This window comes from Lithobates pipiens, unplaced genomic scaffold (genome assembly GCF_037356315.1).
Source record: "Lithobates pipiens isolate NorthernLeopardFrog02 unplaced genomic scaffold, aLitPip1_a1.2 Scaffold_22, whole genome shotgun sequence".
In the NCBI taxonomy this organism is placed as follows: domain Eukaryota; kingdom Metazoa; phylum Chordata; class Amphibia; order Anura; family Ranidae; genus Lithobates; species Lithobates pipiens.
In genome coordinates, this window is record NW_027507784.1 from 343,262,804 (window position 1) to 343,280,443 (window position 17,640).

The window sequence follows — 17,640 nt, forward strand, 5'->3', positions numbered from 1 at the left end:
GAATCTCCTTTCACGTGCAGCACACTGTACAATTCTTTGAAGACGTCATTTCCTTAGGATGGGGGTTGAGAAGGATAACGATCTAAACATGGTGGGATCAATAAAAGAGCCCTCTCCAAGGAAGGACGCATACCTTAAAAACCTTGATTTGGCAGCTGGCCGAGTGCAAATGTTCTGTGTATTCTCCATTCTCGTTCTGCTTAAATGTATCAATCTGAATTCGGAAAGGAACGCCTTTCTCTCCGCCATGCTTCCTCGGGGTGAATTCTGTGCTAATACAATGTACCTATAGATGAAAAATACCAATGAAAAAAAAAAAAGTTAAACTATCGTACAAGTAAACCAGTTCAGCTGAAGTTTTTAGCCCCTACGGGTCCAGACTGTTTTTTTAACCACTTAAGGACCAAGCCCATTTCTGACATTTGCGGTTTACAAGTTACAATTAGTATTTTTTGCTAAAATGTATAATGTGAACCCAACACGTCCTGCTTTAAAATTGTGGGCGCTTGTGGAATGGCGACAAACTGCGGTACTTGATCTCCATATGTTTAAAAAAAAAAAATGTTTACAGGTCACCCATTTAGAGCTACAGATAAAGTTATAGCGCTAGAATTATTGCTCTCACTCAAAAGATTGTGGCGATACCTCATGTGTGGTTTGAACACCGTTTTCATGTGGGCGCGACTTGCGTATACATTCGCTTCTGTGCACAAGTTTGGAGGGATGGGGCGCTTTCGTTTTTTTTCTTATTTTCATTTATTTTTACACTGTCCCTTTTTGATTTTGATCACTTTTATTCCTATTACAGGAAGGTAAACATCCCTTGTAATAGAAATAAGCATGGACAGGGACTTTTTAATGCTATATCTGGGGTCAAAAAGACCTCAAATGTCTCATTTACACTTAAAACAAGCAAAAAAAAAGTATTTGTGTGGCCCTCAGAAAAAAAAAAAAAAAAAAAAAAAATTATATATATATATATACACACATACACACATATATACACACACACACCCCCCCCCCCCCTATACACACACAGTGGGCAGTCTCAGAAGTGGTTAACTGGCAATTGTGCAACGCTGTACCCAAATCGTGTAATAGAGATTTCTTTTGGTGGTATTTGATCACCACTGTTTTTTAATTGGAAAAAAGGATCGAACATTTTGGAAAAAAAAAAAAAAAAAAAAATACGTTTTGCTGTCAAATCGAATTTCTTCATAAATTTAGGCCAAAATGTATTCTGCTACACGTAAAAAAAAACAACAACGTGTAATTTGTGTAAAAGTTAAAGCGTCTACAAACTATGCGATATATACTGGAATTTACACAGCTATAGACGCTATACAGTAATGCAGTGATCAGTGTGACTGTGAAAGGGTGGCAGGCAATCTGGCGCTAACGGACACTATCTGGGAGGGTCACCAAGTGACACTGATGTATCAATACTGTACACTGACTGGCTGGAAAGGGCTTAACATCTAGGGGCACTCACTGGGTTAACTGTGTGCCTAAATGTGTAATTTGTGCTGCTTTTACCAACAGATCTGGCTTTTTCTCCCTGCAAAGCAAGAACAGCCAGATCGTTGATCTGTGTACAGAGCCCTGCGTGTATGTAAACACACAGGGCTCTGCTGTGATTGGCTACAGCCGATTAGCAGGTCTCGGGCATAAATCATTGGCTGGGACCTGCTGACAATATCCCGTGGTAGCCAGGGGCAGATTAGATTAGCAAAGGCTGCGCATCATCCAGTCTGCCGGTGCCGCCCCGTCGCAGTAATTATCCCGTGGCCGGGCGGCAAGCAGTGAAATAAGCCTTCATTAAAAAAAAAATGTAAAAAAAATCTACGTTAGATTTGGGAAAGAAAGCTTAAAGCGGGATTCCACCCTAAACTGGAACCTCCGCTGATCGGATCCCTCCCCCCCTCCGGTGTCACAATTGACACCCTTCAGGGGGGTGGAGATACCTGTCAAAGACAGGTATTTTCACCCACTTCCGGGCATAGACTCCCGTGGGAGTCTACGCCATTTCCTGCCCTGCCGCGCTGTCTGCTGGGACACACACGGGTCCCAGTGACAGCGCGGAGATTTCCTATTGCGCGGCTCGCGCATGCGCAGTAGGGAACCGGGAAGTGAAGCCGATTCGCTTCACTTCCTGATTCCCTCACCTAGAATGGTGACTACAGCAGCCGAGAGCCGAGCGATCGATCGGCCTCGGCTGCCAGCATCGCTGGAACCCGGGACAGGTGAGTGTCCATTAAAAGTCAGCAGCTGTAGTATTTATAGCTGCTGGCTTTTAATATTTTTTTTTTAGGTGGAATCCCTCTTTAAGGCCATCAGATCACAAGGAGATGGTGGCTGTAAAATTTGCATGTTCTACTACACTCTTCTTAGTGAGCTCAGGTTTCTCTCAAACGTCCTTTGTCTGTCTCCCCCCCCCCCCATATGGCAGAGAGTATGTAGTACCTGAATGAAAGCAGACGCTCGTTTGGACGGATCCCACAGGAACTCTACAGTGTTTAGTTGTGTTGGGCTAGCTCGGGGATCCAAAATTCCAACTGACAAAGGGATATCTGCAAAAGATCAAACCAAGTTTTCACGCCAACATGAATTTGTTGAAAAACAGGGAGAACAGAAAAAAAAAAAAAAGTCTCTTTCAAAACCGGTACATGACTTATGAGCGTTAAGAAAGCAGCTTCCATCTGAGGCATGCCACACAGACAATTTCTGGAGAGTGAGGGTAGTTACTTTCACTAATCTGACAAAAATGCCTAAAACTGAACTCCAGACAAACCCATAAAAATACACTGGAAAAATGCATATAGGAGAGCTAAAAGGATTTGGATTGGTCCATCCAGTCCTGAAGTTTACACAGCTCTGCCATACAGCATAGCCCCATTTGGCAGGAGGGTATACCAGATTTTCGTCTGGTGCAATGACAGGTCTCTACCTCCACCCCCCTCCCCAGGGAACAGTGAAGTAGCACACTGCGTTCCTCCATTACTAGGCTCCTTTCACTGGAGCACACGTGAAGAGCTCCTTGTGTGTTGCTTCTCCCTTCCCATATCTAAGCTTTGCTGCACAGAGGCTGAAGTCGATAACAGGACAAATTTGGGAACTTACACCACTTTCATTTAAAAAATTTTTTTTAGTCCCGTTTAAAACGAAATGCGGCTTTGAAAAAAAAAAATCGCACGATTTCACAGCCGCCGGTCTGTGTGATTTCATATGCAGCCTGCCGACATCTGCGATTTCATGCACAGATGTCAATGCAAGACTCACATGAAATGGCCAAAAATAGCGCAAGGAACTTTTTTTTTCAAAATCAGGTCATGTTTGAGTCTCACTGATTTGAACGGTTCCCATTAGGTACAAATACAAATTGTGTGATTTTGACCTGTCAAAATTGCATGACAGGCCGCACCGGTGTGTGAACGAGGGCTTAATGATGTATTAAAGAATGAAGAACGGCATTTCTTTGTCTTATTGCAGGATGGAGTTCAGTTTCAATGGGAGTGTACGGGTTTCCTCCATCACTAAGCCCCCAGAGGGAAAGGTGAAATGCGTCAGTGACCTTGGCTTAATGGGAGGAGCTGGGGCTGAGGCCGTTTTCTACTTTCCAAAGACTAGGAGCGGATTTGTGTGCGGCATTTACCCATGATCTATTTAACTGCCCCTTGGATGGATATACATGCCAGCACCCCATTGAGGTTTTTAGAGCCCAGGGGTAGGGTGAAACGAGTCAGTGGCATGGCTTAATGGGAGGAGCTGAGGCAGTTTTTTACTTTCCAAACACTAGGAGCGGATTTGTGTGCGGCATTTACCCATGATCTATTGAACTTCTCCTTGGATTGTTACACATGCCCGCAAACCCATTGTGGTTTTTAGAGCCACAGCGTTGGAGCGGCACTCTTAAGCATATCCAAGGTTGCAGCGTTTAAGGGCTTGTTCACACTAGTGGTTGGTGCTAAAACCCCAGTCTAGCCACAATTTTTCTGTCTACCAACCTCTAATCCAAGCTGCGAAGCTTTGCTTCATGGCTCTTGCTTGTAGCAAGCCTAGCACTTGCCAAACTCACCCTATTTAAGTGAATGGGGCCACCCAGCAAGCACTATGCAACTGTGCTGTGAGGCGGTGATACAACTCCTCACCGTCTGTCAAATGCTCTGCAGAGCAATCCAGATGCAGTTCACCCTTCAGAGGGCACAGCTAGTGAGAGCAAGCCCTTAGAAAACCACAAAGAAATTGAAAATGCTAAATATAAATATATATATCCACAAGTACCAGTCTCAGATACACCAACCTAGGTCAAGAATGCGATCCCCAGGTCGGCTCCATCGCCAACCTTCTAGCTGCTGATGTTCTGTATACTGCAAGCGCCGATCATGGAAAACCACCCTTATAATGCTCTGCAGGACAGGAGAAGGACAGAAGATCAGTGAACTTTTCTTCCAGGGCTATGTTCTACCCCAAGATGCCACCCGCCCCCCCAACGTCCCGTCCACCCCAAGATGCCACCCCCCCCCCCCCCCCCAACGTCCCGTCCACCCCAAGATGCCACCTGCCCCCCCCCCCCCAACGTCCCGTCCACCCCAAGATGCCACCCGCCCCCCCAACGTCCCGTCCACCCCAAGATGCCACCCGCCCCCCCAACGTCCCATCCACCCCAAGATGCCACCCGCTCCCCCAACGTCCCGTCCACCCCAAGATGCCACCCCCCCCCCCCCCCAACGTCCCGTCCACCCCAAGATGCCACCCCCCCCCCCCCCAACGTCCCGTCTACCCCAAGATGCCAACCCGCCCCCCCCCCCCCCCAACGTCCCGTCCACCCCAAGATGCCACCCGCCCCCCCCCCCCCCCAACGTCCCGTCCACCCCAAGATGCCACCCGCCCCCCCAACGTCCCGTCCACCCCAAGATGCCACCCGCCCCCCCCAACGTCCCGTCCACCCCAAGATGCCACCCGCCCCCCCAACGTCCCGTCCACCCCAAGATGCCACCCGCCCCCCCCAACGTCCCGTCCACCCCAAGATGCCACCCGCCCCAACGTCCGTCCACCCCAAGATGTCACCCGCCCCAACGTCCGTCCACCCCAAGATGTCACCCGCCCCAACGTCCACTGCTGATGTTCTGTATACTGCAAGCACAGATTGTGGAAAACCACCCTTATAAGTGCTCTGCAGGACAGAAGATCAAACTTTTCTTCCAGAATCATGTTCTCTCTCAGAACAAGTTGAACAGATCAGCACGCCCAATAAAGTACCTTGAGATATTTAGTATTGAGGTCTTGGTAATCTCCCAATTTTCTGTTGTCAAGGAAACGGATTTCATAAGATTGGCCTGTAATAAAGGAGGGAGAAAAAAAATAAAAAATAACCATGGCTCGGCCGTCTTTAGAATGCAGTTACTGATGCATATCTATTTTCTAGGTCACATTCTCTGAAAGTCACAGCTGCCTAAAGTACATTTAAAAAAAAGAACAAAGTAATGTTATAGACTGCTAATTGGCAGGAGAGAATAAACATCTAAAAAAAAAACAAAAAAAACAACTTGCATTAGAGAGTCAAGCGCATGCAGAACACTCACCACGCAGGCAAGACCATGTCACCCAACCACAGTGCAGCAATCACGCAGGCAAGAACGTGTCACCCGACCACAATGCAGCAATCACACAGGCAAGATCGTGTCCCCCGACCACACACTCAACACAAGTACGCCAACACCACATCACAATCTCCACTTACAGCCATGCAGACTTTGTCATTGTCTCCTTATAAAACTCATATCCTTCGAGGTCACACACACACTTCACTACCACCCCTTCAATCACCACCAGAACACCACACATGACCAAAGATGCCACTCAACAGCCAGCAGAAGCAGACATGTCATCGAAGCTCAACTGGGAGAAAAAAAAAGTTATTTTAGCCGATATCACATCAACTTGACATGAAAGAAAAAAATAAAAAATAAAAACGCAACTTACCCAAGAATTTCCACTTCCATATGTACAGTTATTTAGGGCTGGGGGATCTATGAGGGTCTCCCAAGCTTAGCCCATTGTCCTTTGTGCAGGTGATACTCTGGGGTAGCAACCCATAAAAAAGGCCTTAGACAGCTGCAAGTCCTTTCAGACAATGGGTGGAAAAAGCCTCTAACGGGGGAATATTAGGAGGGTCACCAAAATGTTTAAAGGATAGCTCCTGCCAACTGGCTACATACACAAAAAAAAACATTGAATGCGTGATCTAACTTCCAAAAGACTTGTCAGGGACTGCATGAACTGTGGTGGATCCACCCTACCCTGCTAATTGGCTGCAAGTCATAGAGTGTGAAAACACTTTGAGGCTTCAGTTCAGAGGCTTTTCAGAGGCTTTTCAGAGGCTTCAGTTCAGACTTGCAACCCTCTGCCCATTTTTGGACATCTACAGACCATGAAAACGGATGTTAGTCTAAGATCTCTCCACCTACCCCAACGTCCACCCCTAAGAGCTCCCCCCACCCAAACGTCCACCCTACTTAGGGTGAAAACACTTTTCAGAGGCTTCAGTTTATTGCGCCAATACTCTCCCAACTTTTAGGACCACCCCAAGGTCCCCCCCCCTCAACCCAAGGGGTCATCCACCCCAAGCCCCCCCCCTCAACCCAAGGGGTCATCCACCCCAAGGTCCCCCCCCTCAACCCAAGGGGTCATCCACCCCAAGGCCCCCCCCCTCCCCAAGGCCCCCCCCCTCAACCCAAGGGGTCATCCACCCCAAGGTCCTCCCCCCTCAACCCAAGGGGTCATCCACCCCAAGGTCCCCCCCCTCAACCCAAGGGGTCATCCACCCCAAGGTCCCTCCCTCAAACCAAGGGGTCATCCACCCCAAGGTCCCTCCCTCATATCTCGTCCTGAGCTATGCCAACCCAATTCCCTTTAACTTCTGCATAGAAGCTTATACAGAGAAACAACTGCTGTCCCTAATTCAACTCTCAGTAGTCATGTGCCAAACTCAATATAAAGGGACTACATGGAATTACAGTAGCAGAATTCAAATAATATTTGAAGGGATATATAACTGAAAGGCAGTTTTACATATTTGCCAGACATTTGTTTAAAACAAAAAGCTGCTGGCATGCATAGAGCAAGGATCAACTAACCACAGTATGGGAAGCTCTGTATTAAGCAACAAAAGCGGCATTACTCCAAATTGTGCAAATATACTTCTGATGAGAACACTGGCAGAATATTATTAGTAACGCTCTGGGAATGTACATGCTCTGCGTGTCTTATTTTATATGCAGAGACAAACAGGGCCTCGGGAGCTGAGTGTTCCTAGAAGCAGGCTATTCCACCCACTGACAAAGTGGTTGCCCGTCAACTGTGCCTAGCAATTAAGCTGGTACTGTGTAATTACTTTGCTAATCAGATCAGACCAAGCCAACTGCTGTAATGGATTTGTGGGAAAATTGAGTGAAAGGAGCACTGCACCTGCTACATAAGGTCTTCCCCTGAAGCAAGTCTACTTTCACTGCCATAGAAGTCTTCTACTGCGACCAGAACACTATGTACTGGTCTACAGAGCTGGAAAGGGGGGGGGTCACCATTCAGTATACATGTACACTTAAAAGGCACGGCTGCCAGCAGACAGATCACTGTGCAATCCACAGACTTCGCATCTGCTGTAATCTTAAAAGTTGAACATATAATTACATGTACAGAGGCTTCAAAAAAAAAAAAAAAAAAAAAGGACAAACTTCTCAGCCTCAGGGCTGTGTAGCAGATATAGGGCACATCCACATAAAATGGTTATATGTGAGCAATACCAAATACATATGACCTTCTGAAGTTCTCATTGCCAAGAGTTTCCAACAAGGGGAGAAACCTGTGCCATCATTGTTCCCGTTCCTATTGAAAAAGGCGATAGGAGTGTTCATCCACCCAGACGCTGAATCAGAGAAGGAGGCAACAGGTTTGGGTATTCTCGGGAGACGGATGGGCAGAGGTCTCAACGCCTATCGCTCTCATACTACCACCCACGTTTAAGGAGAACCCATTTTTGGCACCAGCATGAGCTTGTAACACGGGCGTTTGTCTGGTTTTGGAATTCTCCCAAAGAAGGTGGTGACCACCAATATCAGGGAACATCAAATGAATACCTTTGGCTACTGAACACGGTGGCCTAGAACTAGTAATTCAGTACACCGGTTGACCCAGCCCGCTCTGCTCTATGGGCGTTGGGGCGGTCAGGTGTAAAATGGGCAGGCTGTCCGTTTACGCCCAACTTCGCTCCGATCTGACAGAAGGGAACGGAACCCCCCTTCCATTTGTTTTTGGCAGATTGGATTGGAGGAAGGTGGATGTAAACAGACATGTCAGTTTATAGCCGCCATTCCATGAAGAATGGAGGGCCCAATCGGGTCTGCTTAAAAAAAACTAAATAAAAAAAATGGACAGGGAGACCTGATTGGACCGCTCATGTGAAAAGGGGGATTAAGAAACGGCTTGAATAAACAAAGCATTACCAATCAAGTCCAGCTGACTTTTTTACTTGCCATGACTAACTTGTCACAGTCAATTGAAAAACTTTTTCCAACAAGCCCATTCAACAGAAGATGATCGTAAGATCGATTTCTGTTGAATGGGAACAGCCCATAGATGGATTGACATTCCTCCAGTACCTGCTGAACTTCAATCTATGGCCTGCTTTAGCCTGAACCTTCAAATCTGTACCATAGAACATCTCCTCTAAGCTGATCTCCACATTTCCAGTAACTTTAGTTTGTTTGGAGCAAGGTGCTCCAAACTATTCCCTTCCCTGAGCTCCACCGGCTCTAAGCATTGTATAAACTATACATTACACAGTTCTAGGCACCGGCCGTGAGGCAGATGTCCTGTCTTGCACATGGAACAATGCAGAGTGGGTCTGAGCGGTGCCAAGCCATTCATAGGCAGCTTTGTATTCTGTGAATAAATACAAAGCTTCATCTGACTGGCTGATCACATCAGCTTGGCCCAAACTAAAAAATGGACAGAAGACAAGGAAACCAGAAAGGCTAGATTTCACTGTGATAAAAAATGGCTTTTTATGCGTCTACGATCAGCAGATCTCAGATGCAATGTCAGGCTCCACTAAACATTTCTTCCTGCAGCTGTCCAACTGACAGCCCATACAGAGGTACGGGCAGAGAGCTGGAAGATTCAATGGACTACAAGTGCGCCGATTACTGCACTTGTAGTCAATTGCATATTACGATTTCATCCTCCACAGTGGAAGACCGTACACTTGTAGTTCATTCTGTGAATGAATGATGCGGCTGCATGGGGGGCAAATTCACTTTCGGGGGGGGGGCAGTTGTATCATGTTACAAGCCAAGAGTAACATGGCACAAAAGGTGAATCTTTTAAATGTTCCGGGAAAAAAAAAAAAGCTGCAGCTTCACTTTGCTGAATATTAATACATAGATTTATAGAGAAGAATCCCAGGATAACCACTGGGAATAAAAGTTGGTGATAGATGCAACAGACGATCATACACACACACATGCGACTGGTAACAAACACGCACCACAGCAAACACCTTGTATAATGGACAACTAGTATCTGAAGCACTCTGTACGCCAGGGGTGGACCAAATTCAATCTCAAAATGCACACAAGTGGTCAGGGCCAGGCATTGCACCCAATGATATATAGGCGTTTCAAATATTTTGCAGGCTAGTTATGGGGCAAAACCCATTTACACCACATCCAGATGACTCATCCAAACCTACAGCTGGTACAGCCCAACATCCACCAACACCAGTCAAATCTTCACCACTGTTAATGGCTCCAGTGCCAATGAAGTGCCAACCTTTGGTGGAACTGGAGTGCTATTCATGATTTTTACGTTCAGCCTTACTTGTACATACTGACTATTGCAGAATGTTGTTCCCAATTATTACATTCTTGTGCAGTGGCTGAGGAATGAATCATTAAGCGTTTAATTTTTGTTAAACATTAAAATAAGCGGGCCCTCATAGCTAGCAATTCTAGGAAGGGGAAACCTCCCAGCATCAGTATAAATAATCAAATATTCTTTACTGACCCCTTATTAGCATACGAACAAAAGATCTATGTAAGCCCTTCCCTGAGTAGCAGCCACCTATCAAAATACTTCACTTCAATTCACTCTGCTCCCACTTTCTTCACTGGGTGGCCACAACCTCCACTGGAACCATCCAGATCCTTCTGTGTTGGTGTACGATACCTGGCCCATTCAGTCCTATAGCTGGAGCTTTGCTCCTCTGGATGGTCAAGTGCCACCAGGAGTATGGACCAGCCATAGATTGAATGGGCCCAGCAGCTTGGTAGGGGCTACACCCATGTCTTAGAACAGTAAAGATCTCAGGAGCAGGGCTGAAGGCATGTTTTGAGAGGCAACTGCCACTTAGAGATGGGGGGGGGAGCGGGGTTATTACTAAACGTAAGGATGTCCTTTAAAGTAGAACGCCAGCCTCAATCCAACAAGTCCTAAAAATCACCCCCAAAAACTATGCTGACTGACCAACGTAAAAAACAAAATAATGAAACCTGTATATACGTCCTCTTTTCAGGCCTCCATGGCCCCATCACATGACCCCATGTCAGCCAGAAGCAGCTGCATGGGAGAGGAGGGAGTGCCGACAATGGCAGGAAATGTCACTCAAAGGCTCCCATGTCTCAGCCAGTGTCAGAACGCCCTCCTGTCCCCTGCTGCCACCGCTGGCTGACATGGGAGCCAGATTACCTGACTGAATCAGAGGCTTGATAGACAAGGATATACTTTTTTTAAACACAGGTCAATAAAGATGTCAGGAAGGAGGTGGGAGAACTTAAGACTAATTGGGTTTGGCCTGTAACCAAAGCCCAAATGCCACACACTAAACAGAAGCCCAGGTAAGACAAGTGAAATGAAAGCAGCTTCAGCTCTGCTTCACATGGGCCATGCCCGACGTGTTTCACCCCCATGCACATGGCTTAGTCATGTGAAACGCGTTGTGGCCTGCTGAAAGCTGCTTTCACTTGTTTGGTGTGTGGCGTTTTGGCTTTTCTTTGGGTACAGAATGCAATCAGGGCCGAGCCCCTTCGTCAGTGCCCTCAGTGACAGACAACGGTGATAGCAGGATTGGGTACCTGGGATGGCACCCAAACCTTTTTATTAAGGTCATAGTTAGGTTTAGGCTGGAATTCTACTTTTTACGAATAATGCTGGTTGTCCAAAACCTTTTGATACAGAACAAAGCAAAAAGTACAACCATTCACATCCGCATTTATCAATCATTCAGCAACAACTACACAACGACAATTCTCCATCCACACAAAACACTTTAAAATAAAAATAATAAAAGGTTACAGAGTATTGTTTTACTCCTCGGGTCAAATTGCTCTACTTGGACAAAAATAGTACCCTCCTCCTGATCATTCCACAATGCAAAAGGTAGAGGGAGAAAAGTGAAATAGATACCTGTGAGAAGGGAGTAATTTTAGCATCACCTCCATATGGTGTACATCAGGATTTTCTCTACCCACCCACCTACAAAAGGTAGTAGGATGCAGGTTTCTGAGAATCACTCAAGCAGGCCAATTCTTTGCCCAGAACAAGCTTTTTCTCCACAGGGAAACAGGTGAAAGAAAACAGGTCAGAACTGGGAAAACAAAACACTCCCTCAGATTTGCAGACACAACTACACAAAAATCATACTGACGAGAGCGGACGATGGAGACGTGTCCTGTGGAGAGACGGTCGGGTCAGACCAAACATTACACTGGATCCCCAGAAATGACTGACTGATTTTGTATAAAAAAACGACACGCAACGTGTCTGGAAGTTTTTGTTGCGTTTCTTCAGAGTCCTTGAAGTTTCTGAACTCGACAGAAAAGCTCCCTCAATGGAAAGAGCAGTCTTGAATTTATTTATTTTGTTTTTTTTAATTTGCCAACTACAATCTGATAAAATGTAAAGGACATCTTCAGAACACACTGATCTCTAGTTCGGGAGGACACTGACCTCCATGCATCCATTTCAGAGAATTGCATCTTCAAAGTTCTAATTTGTTGCAAATATAATAGCTTCGATTCAAAACCTCTAGGGTTTAAAAAAAAAAAAATTCTACATATGGCTTTTACATAGTTGCATTGGTCCAATGTAACTATGCACACACCATACCTCTGTGGGATCTCCTCTAACAGGGGTCTCAAAACATTATAAACAAAGTGTCAGATTACTGTCCCTCAGACTTGAGGGCTGGACTGTGGCCAGTGGAGAGGAGGAACCGTGCGCCCAACCCTTGGCCGCCAGCGGGGAGGAGGAGGAACCGTGCGCGCCCAACCCTTGGCCGCCAGCGGGGAGGAGGAGGAGGAACCGTGCGCGCCGAACCCTTGGCCGCCAGCGGGGAGGAGGAGGAACCGTGCGCGCCCAACCCTTGGCCGCCAGCGGGGAGGAGGAGGAACCGTGCGCGCCCAACCCTTGGCCGCCAGCGGGGAGGAGGAGGAACCGTGCGCGCCCAACCCTTGGCCGCCAGCGGGGAGGAGGAGGAACCGTGCGCGCCCAACCCTTGGCCGCCAGCGGGGAGGAGGAGGAGGAACCGTGCGCGCCCAACCCTTGGCCGCCAGCGGGGAGGAGGAGGAGGAGGAGGAGGAACCGTGCGCGCCCAACCCTTGGCCGCCAGCGGGGAGGAGGAGGAACCGTGCGCGCCCAACCCTTGGCCGCCAGCGGGGAGGAGGAGGAACCGTGCGCGCCCAACCCTTGGCCGCCAGCGGGGAGGAGGAGGAACCGTGCGCGCCCAACCCTTGGCCGCCAGCGGGGAGGAGGAGGAACCGTGCGCGCCCAACCCTTGGCCGCCAGCGGGGAGGAGGAGGAACCGTGCGCGCCCAACCCTTGGCCGCCAGCGGGGAGGAGGAGGAACCGTGCGCGCCCAACCCTTGGTCGCCAGCGGGGAGGAGGAGGAACCGTGCGCGCCCAACCCTTGGTCGCCAGCGGGGAGGAGGAGGAACCGTGCGCGCCCAACCCTTGGCCGCCAGCGGGGAGGAGGAAGAACCGTGCGCGCCCAACCCTTGGCCACCAGCGGGGAGGAGGAGGAACCGTGCGCGCCCAACCCTTGGCCGCCAGCGGGGAGGAGGAGGAACCGTGCGCGCCCAACCCTTGGCCGCCAGCGGGGAGGAGGAGGAACCGTGCGCCCAACCCTTGGCCGCCAGCGGGGAGGAGGAGGAACCGTGCGCCCAACCCTTGGCCGCCAGCGGGGAGGAGGAGGAACCGTGCGCCCAACCCTTGGCCGCCAGCGGGGAGGAGGAGGAACCGTGCGCCCAATCCTTGGCCGCCAGCGGGGAGGAACCCTGCCCAATCATTGGCCACCAGTGGGGAGGAGGAACCCTGCCCAATCATTGGCCGCCAGTGGGGAGGAGGAACCCTGCCCAATCATTGGCCGCCAGTGGGGAGGAGGAACCCTGCCCAATCATTGGCTGCCAGTGGGAGGAGGAACAGTGCAACAGTGGGTGTCATTGAGAGGAATGCTGCCTCATATCAGTGGGAATAACAGTCTCATACCAGTGGTAGGAACCGTGCCCGAAGTGCCAGGTAAAAGGCATACAAAGGGCCGCAGTTTGGCGACCACTGCTCTAGAAACTGCAAACTAGTGGGCACCGCTACTCCAATGATCGCCATTGGCTTCCCGGGTCCCTTGCTGAGTGGCTGCGTCCTACTGCACTGTGAACACAATTTGGGCCCTCAGCATAAGCGCCGTTCAGAGAATGCTTAGCATTTTCTCACTGAATGCAAAGCCTTCTGATTGAATAAGGCAGTCAGGTGGGATGGTGATGCAGATGAAGAATGCAAAGTGTTTTCTGAATGGCAAACCTCCTGTATCCAAACTTCAGCAGGGCAGCTGCTCAGCATGGAAGCAGCTAGTGGATATCACGGGAGTAGTGAAGCCTGCTACAGCGATTTCCAGCTTCTAGAGAAATCCCACCTATGTATTATACATTGGAGGATGCAAACAATGCCATAACTGGACTTCTTTAAACCAAGTGGGCAGTGTATGAAAAGATGGCAGGAGGGGAACACTTGGAAGATGCAGATTACTGGATCAGGTGCATGGCGGCAAATGTAATGACATTAGATTTAATTTATTCCCATCTATCCCCAGTGTAAAGATCAGTGGATTCTAGAATTGTCTTTAATTGTTCCCATCACCCACACAGCGAGTGCATATCCTGCAGCCTAATTTGAAATATCTGCTGCTCCTGTTTGAATTTAGTTTCACATTTAGTTAAAGAAACTTATTGGCCACCGAGGACTTCCATCTGCTCTGACCAACTACCAGGATATCTGTAGTGTCAACAGCTGGAGTCCGAGATTGTAAGGCCTGCTATTGGCAGTCATTGCTGGGGGTAAAAGATGCTGCAACTCGACTAAGCTAACAGCAGGAACATAAGGCATCAAGCATTAAAGCTTCTGATAGAGAAGTCCGATGACCCCTGCAGAGGCCAACACTCTGGGGTAGATTTACTAAAGGCAAATAGACTACACCTTAAAGTTCAGTTGCTCCAGAGCTTAGTAAAGCTTTGCAAAGATCACCCAATCACAGGCAAGAAAAAAAAAAAAAAAAAAAACATTTTTGCTTGCACGTGACTGGATAATTATTGGATGATGAAAGCCAGCAAAGCTACTCATTTACTAAGCTCTGGAGCAATTGCGCTTTGCAAAGTGCAGTCTATTTGCCTTTTAGTAAGTCAACCCCCATATGTCTGCTCCAAAATACAGTCGTTAAGGTAATCAACTTCTTTCAGACTCTTTAATAAATGAGGCCACTTACCGCTAATAAATCCACACATTGACAAAACATGATACATACAAAATGTTGAGTCTATGCAGTATATGAAACGCACTTAGTTTCCTCATAGGTCACCAATTTGTACATACCATGTCAGCATTTCTGAGAGAAAAAACACACTTAAGGCCTCTTTCAAGTGGGGCATATCATTGCATACACCTGTCCGAGGGCTGCGTTTACCTACACAGGTGTTGCGTGCATCCCCCAGTCAATTGGAACAGCTCCTGCACCCAATTTGAAATCCATGTGGGATAGCAGCCCAGAACGCAGACTCTGTGCCCCCGCACTGATGTAAAATTGGGAGTAGTGTGTGGTCCGTGGGGTGATTCCTGGATGGACAAGACTCCTTTCATCTTTACTGCTCTCCTTTTTCTTATTCTCTCTTTTCCCCTTAATTATTTTTTTTTTTTAACTTCATTACCAATGCTGTATATTGTGTAGCTTCATTGATGCACCTTTTTGATGGCTGCTCATCCTCACTTTAGGCAGATCAGTTTTTTAGTAAGCGGCTGCCCTATATGGGGACTGGTTTCAGTGGCGGCCCGACCATAAGAGGAGCCTGAGGCCCCTGGCTCTTCCTTCCCCCTAAAGGTAACGTCTGTCTCGCGCGTGTGGCGTTGGATCGCAGTCGCCTTTTTGTCCAACATCAAGGGGGAGGATGCTTGCGGCAATCAGCGCCTTCCCGTCCGCCGGGAGGGATAGGGGGTGCTTGCGGCAATCGACACCTTCCCGTCCGCCAGGAGGGATAGGGGGTGCTTGCGGCAATCGGCACCTTCCCGTCCGCCAGGAGGGATAGGGGGTGCTTGCGGCAATCGGCACCTTCCCGTCCGCCAGGAGGGATAGGGGGTGCTTGCGGCAATCGGCACCTTGCCGTCCGCCAGGAGGGATAGGGGGTGCTTGCGGCAATCGGCACCTTGCCGTCCGCCAGGAGGGATAGGGGGTGCTTGCGGCAATCGACACCTTCCCGTCCGCCAGGAGGGATAGGGGGTGCTTGCGGCAATCGGCACCTTCCCGTCCGCCAGGAGGGATAGGGGGTGCTTGCGGCAATCGGCACCTTGCCGTCCGCCAGGAGGGATAGGGGGTGCTTGCGGCAATCGGCACCTTGCCGTCCGCCAGGAGGGATAGGGGGTGCTTGCGGCAATCGACACCTTCCCGTCCGCCAGGAGGGATAGGGGGTGCTTGCGGCAATCGGCACCTTGCCGTCCGCCAGGAGGGATAGGGGGTGCTTGCAGCAATCGGCACCTTGCCGTCCGCCAGGAGGGATAGGGGGTGCTTGCGGCAATCGGCACCTTGCCGTCCGCCAGGAGGGATAGGGGGTGCTTGCGGCAATCGGCACCTTGCCGTCCGCCAGGAGGGATAGGGGGTGCTTGCGGCAATCGGCACCTTGCCGTCCGCCAGGAGGGATAGGGGGTGCTTGCGGCAATCGGCACCTTGCCGTCCGCCAGGAGGGATAGGGGGTGCTTGCGGCAATCGGCACCTTGCCGTCCGCCAGGAGGGATAGGGGGTGCTTGCGGCAATCGGCACCTTGCCGTCCGCCAGGAGGGATAGGGGGTGCTTGCGGCAATCTGCACCTTGCCGTCCGCCAAGAGGGATAGGGGGTGCTTGCGGCAATCGGCACCTTGCCGTCCGCCAGGAGGGATAGGGGGTGCTTGCGGCAATCGGCACCTTGCCGTCCGCCAGGAGGGATAGGGGGTGCTTTCGGCAATCACCACCTTGCCGTCCGCCAGGAGGGATAGGGGGTGCTTGCGGCAATCACCACCTTCCCATCTGGGGGGGGCCTTCCTTTGCCACCCCCCCCGCAATATATTTGGCAACAACCGCCACTGTCTGGTTTTAAGATTAGCTGCTCCCACCAGATTATACTTTATTCTTCTAGTATGTCTCAGGTCTGTTGCTTTCTCTTTGTAAAAAGCCCATTGCATTGAGGCAAGTTTAGAGTCATGGGAGATTGTCATATGGCTACATTTTATTACTTGAAACTGGGTGTTCATTTTGTTATGCATACTAGGGCTGCAACTAACGATTATTTTCATAATCGATTAGTTGACCGATTGTTTCGATTAATCGGTTAACAGCCTTAAAAAAAGTGTGGTGTATAATTTAGTTAATATGTAAAGTTTAAAAAAAAGGCAATTTATTCTTAAATATCTCTATGCAGTGGCAAATATAAATAACCAACTATATGGTTAGGGAGCGAAATATCTAATCCACTCCGAGAATGACAGAAGAGATATACCGTATATACCATTAGGAGGAGATATACCGTATATACCATTAGGAGGAGATATACCGTATATACCATTAGGAGGAGATATACCGTATATACCATTAGGAGGAGATATACCCTATATACCATTAGGAGGAGATATACCCTATATACCATTAGGAGGAGATATACCCTATATACCATTAGGAGGAGATATACCCTATATACCATTAGGAGGAGATATACCGTATATACCATTAGAGGAGAGATATACCGCATATACCATTAGAGGAGAGATATACCGCATATACCATTAGAGGGGAGATATACCGCATATACCATTAGAGGAGAGATATACCGCATATACCATTAGAGGGGAGATATACCGCATATACCATTAGAGGGGAGATATACCGCATATACCATTAGAGGAGAGATATACCGCATATACCATTAGAGGAGAGATATACCGCATATACCATTAGAGGGGAAATATACCGCATATACCATTAGAGGGGATACTGTATATACCATTAGAGGGGATACTGTATATACCATTAGAGGGGATACTGTATATACCATTAGAGGGGATACTGTATATACCATTAGA

At 48.7% G+C, this 17,640-nt stretch overlaps 1 protein-coding gene across 1 annotated transcript in view; it reads right to left on the reverse strand.

The window, feature by feature from the left end:
- TFCP2L1 (transcription factor CP2 like 1) overlaps positions 1–17,640 on the reverse strand; it is a gene marked incomplete in the record, with an annotated part of 54,692 nt that overhangs the window by 9,051 nt on the left and 28,001 nt on the right. Inside the window, 4 exon segments of the mRNA XM_077449689.1 lie at positions 134–286; positions 2,464–2,570; positions 4,301–4,406; positions 5,260–5,336. Coding sequence (XP_077305815.1) covers positions 134–286; positions 2,464–2,570; positions 4,301–4,406; positions 5,260–5,336 — 443 coding nt within the window.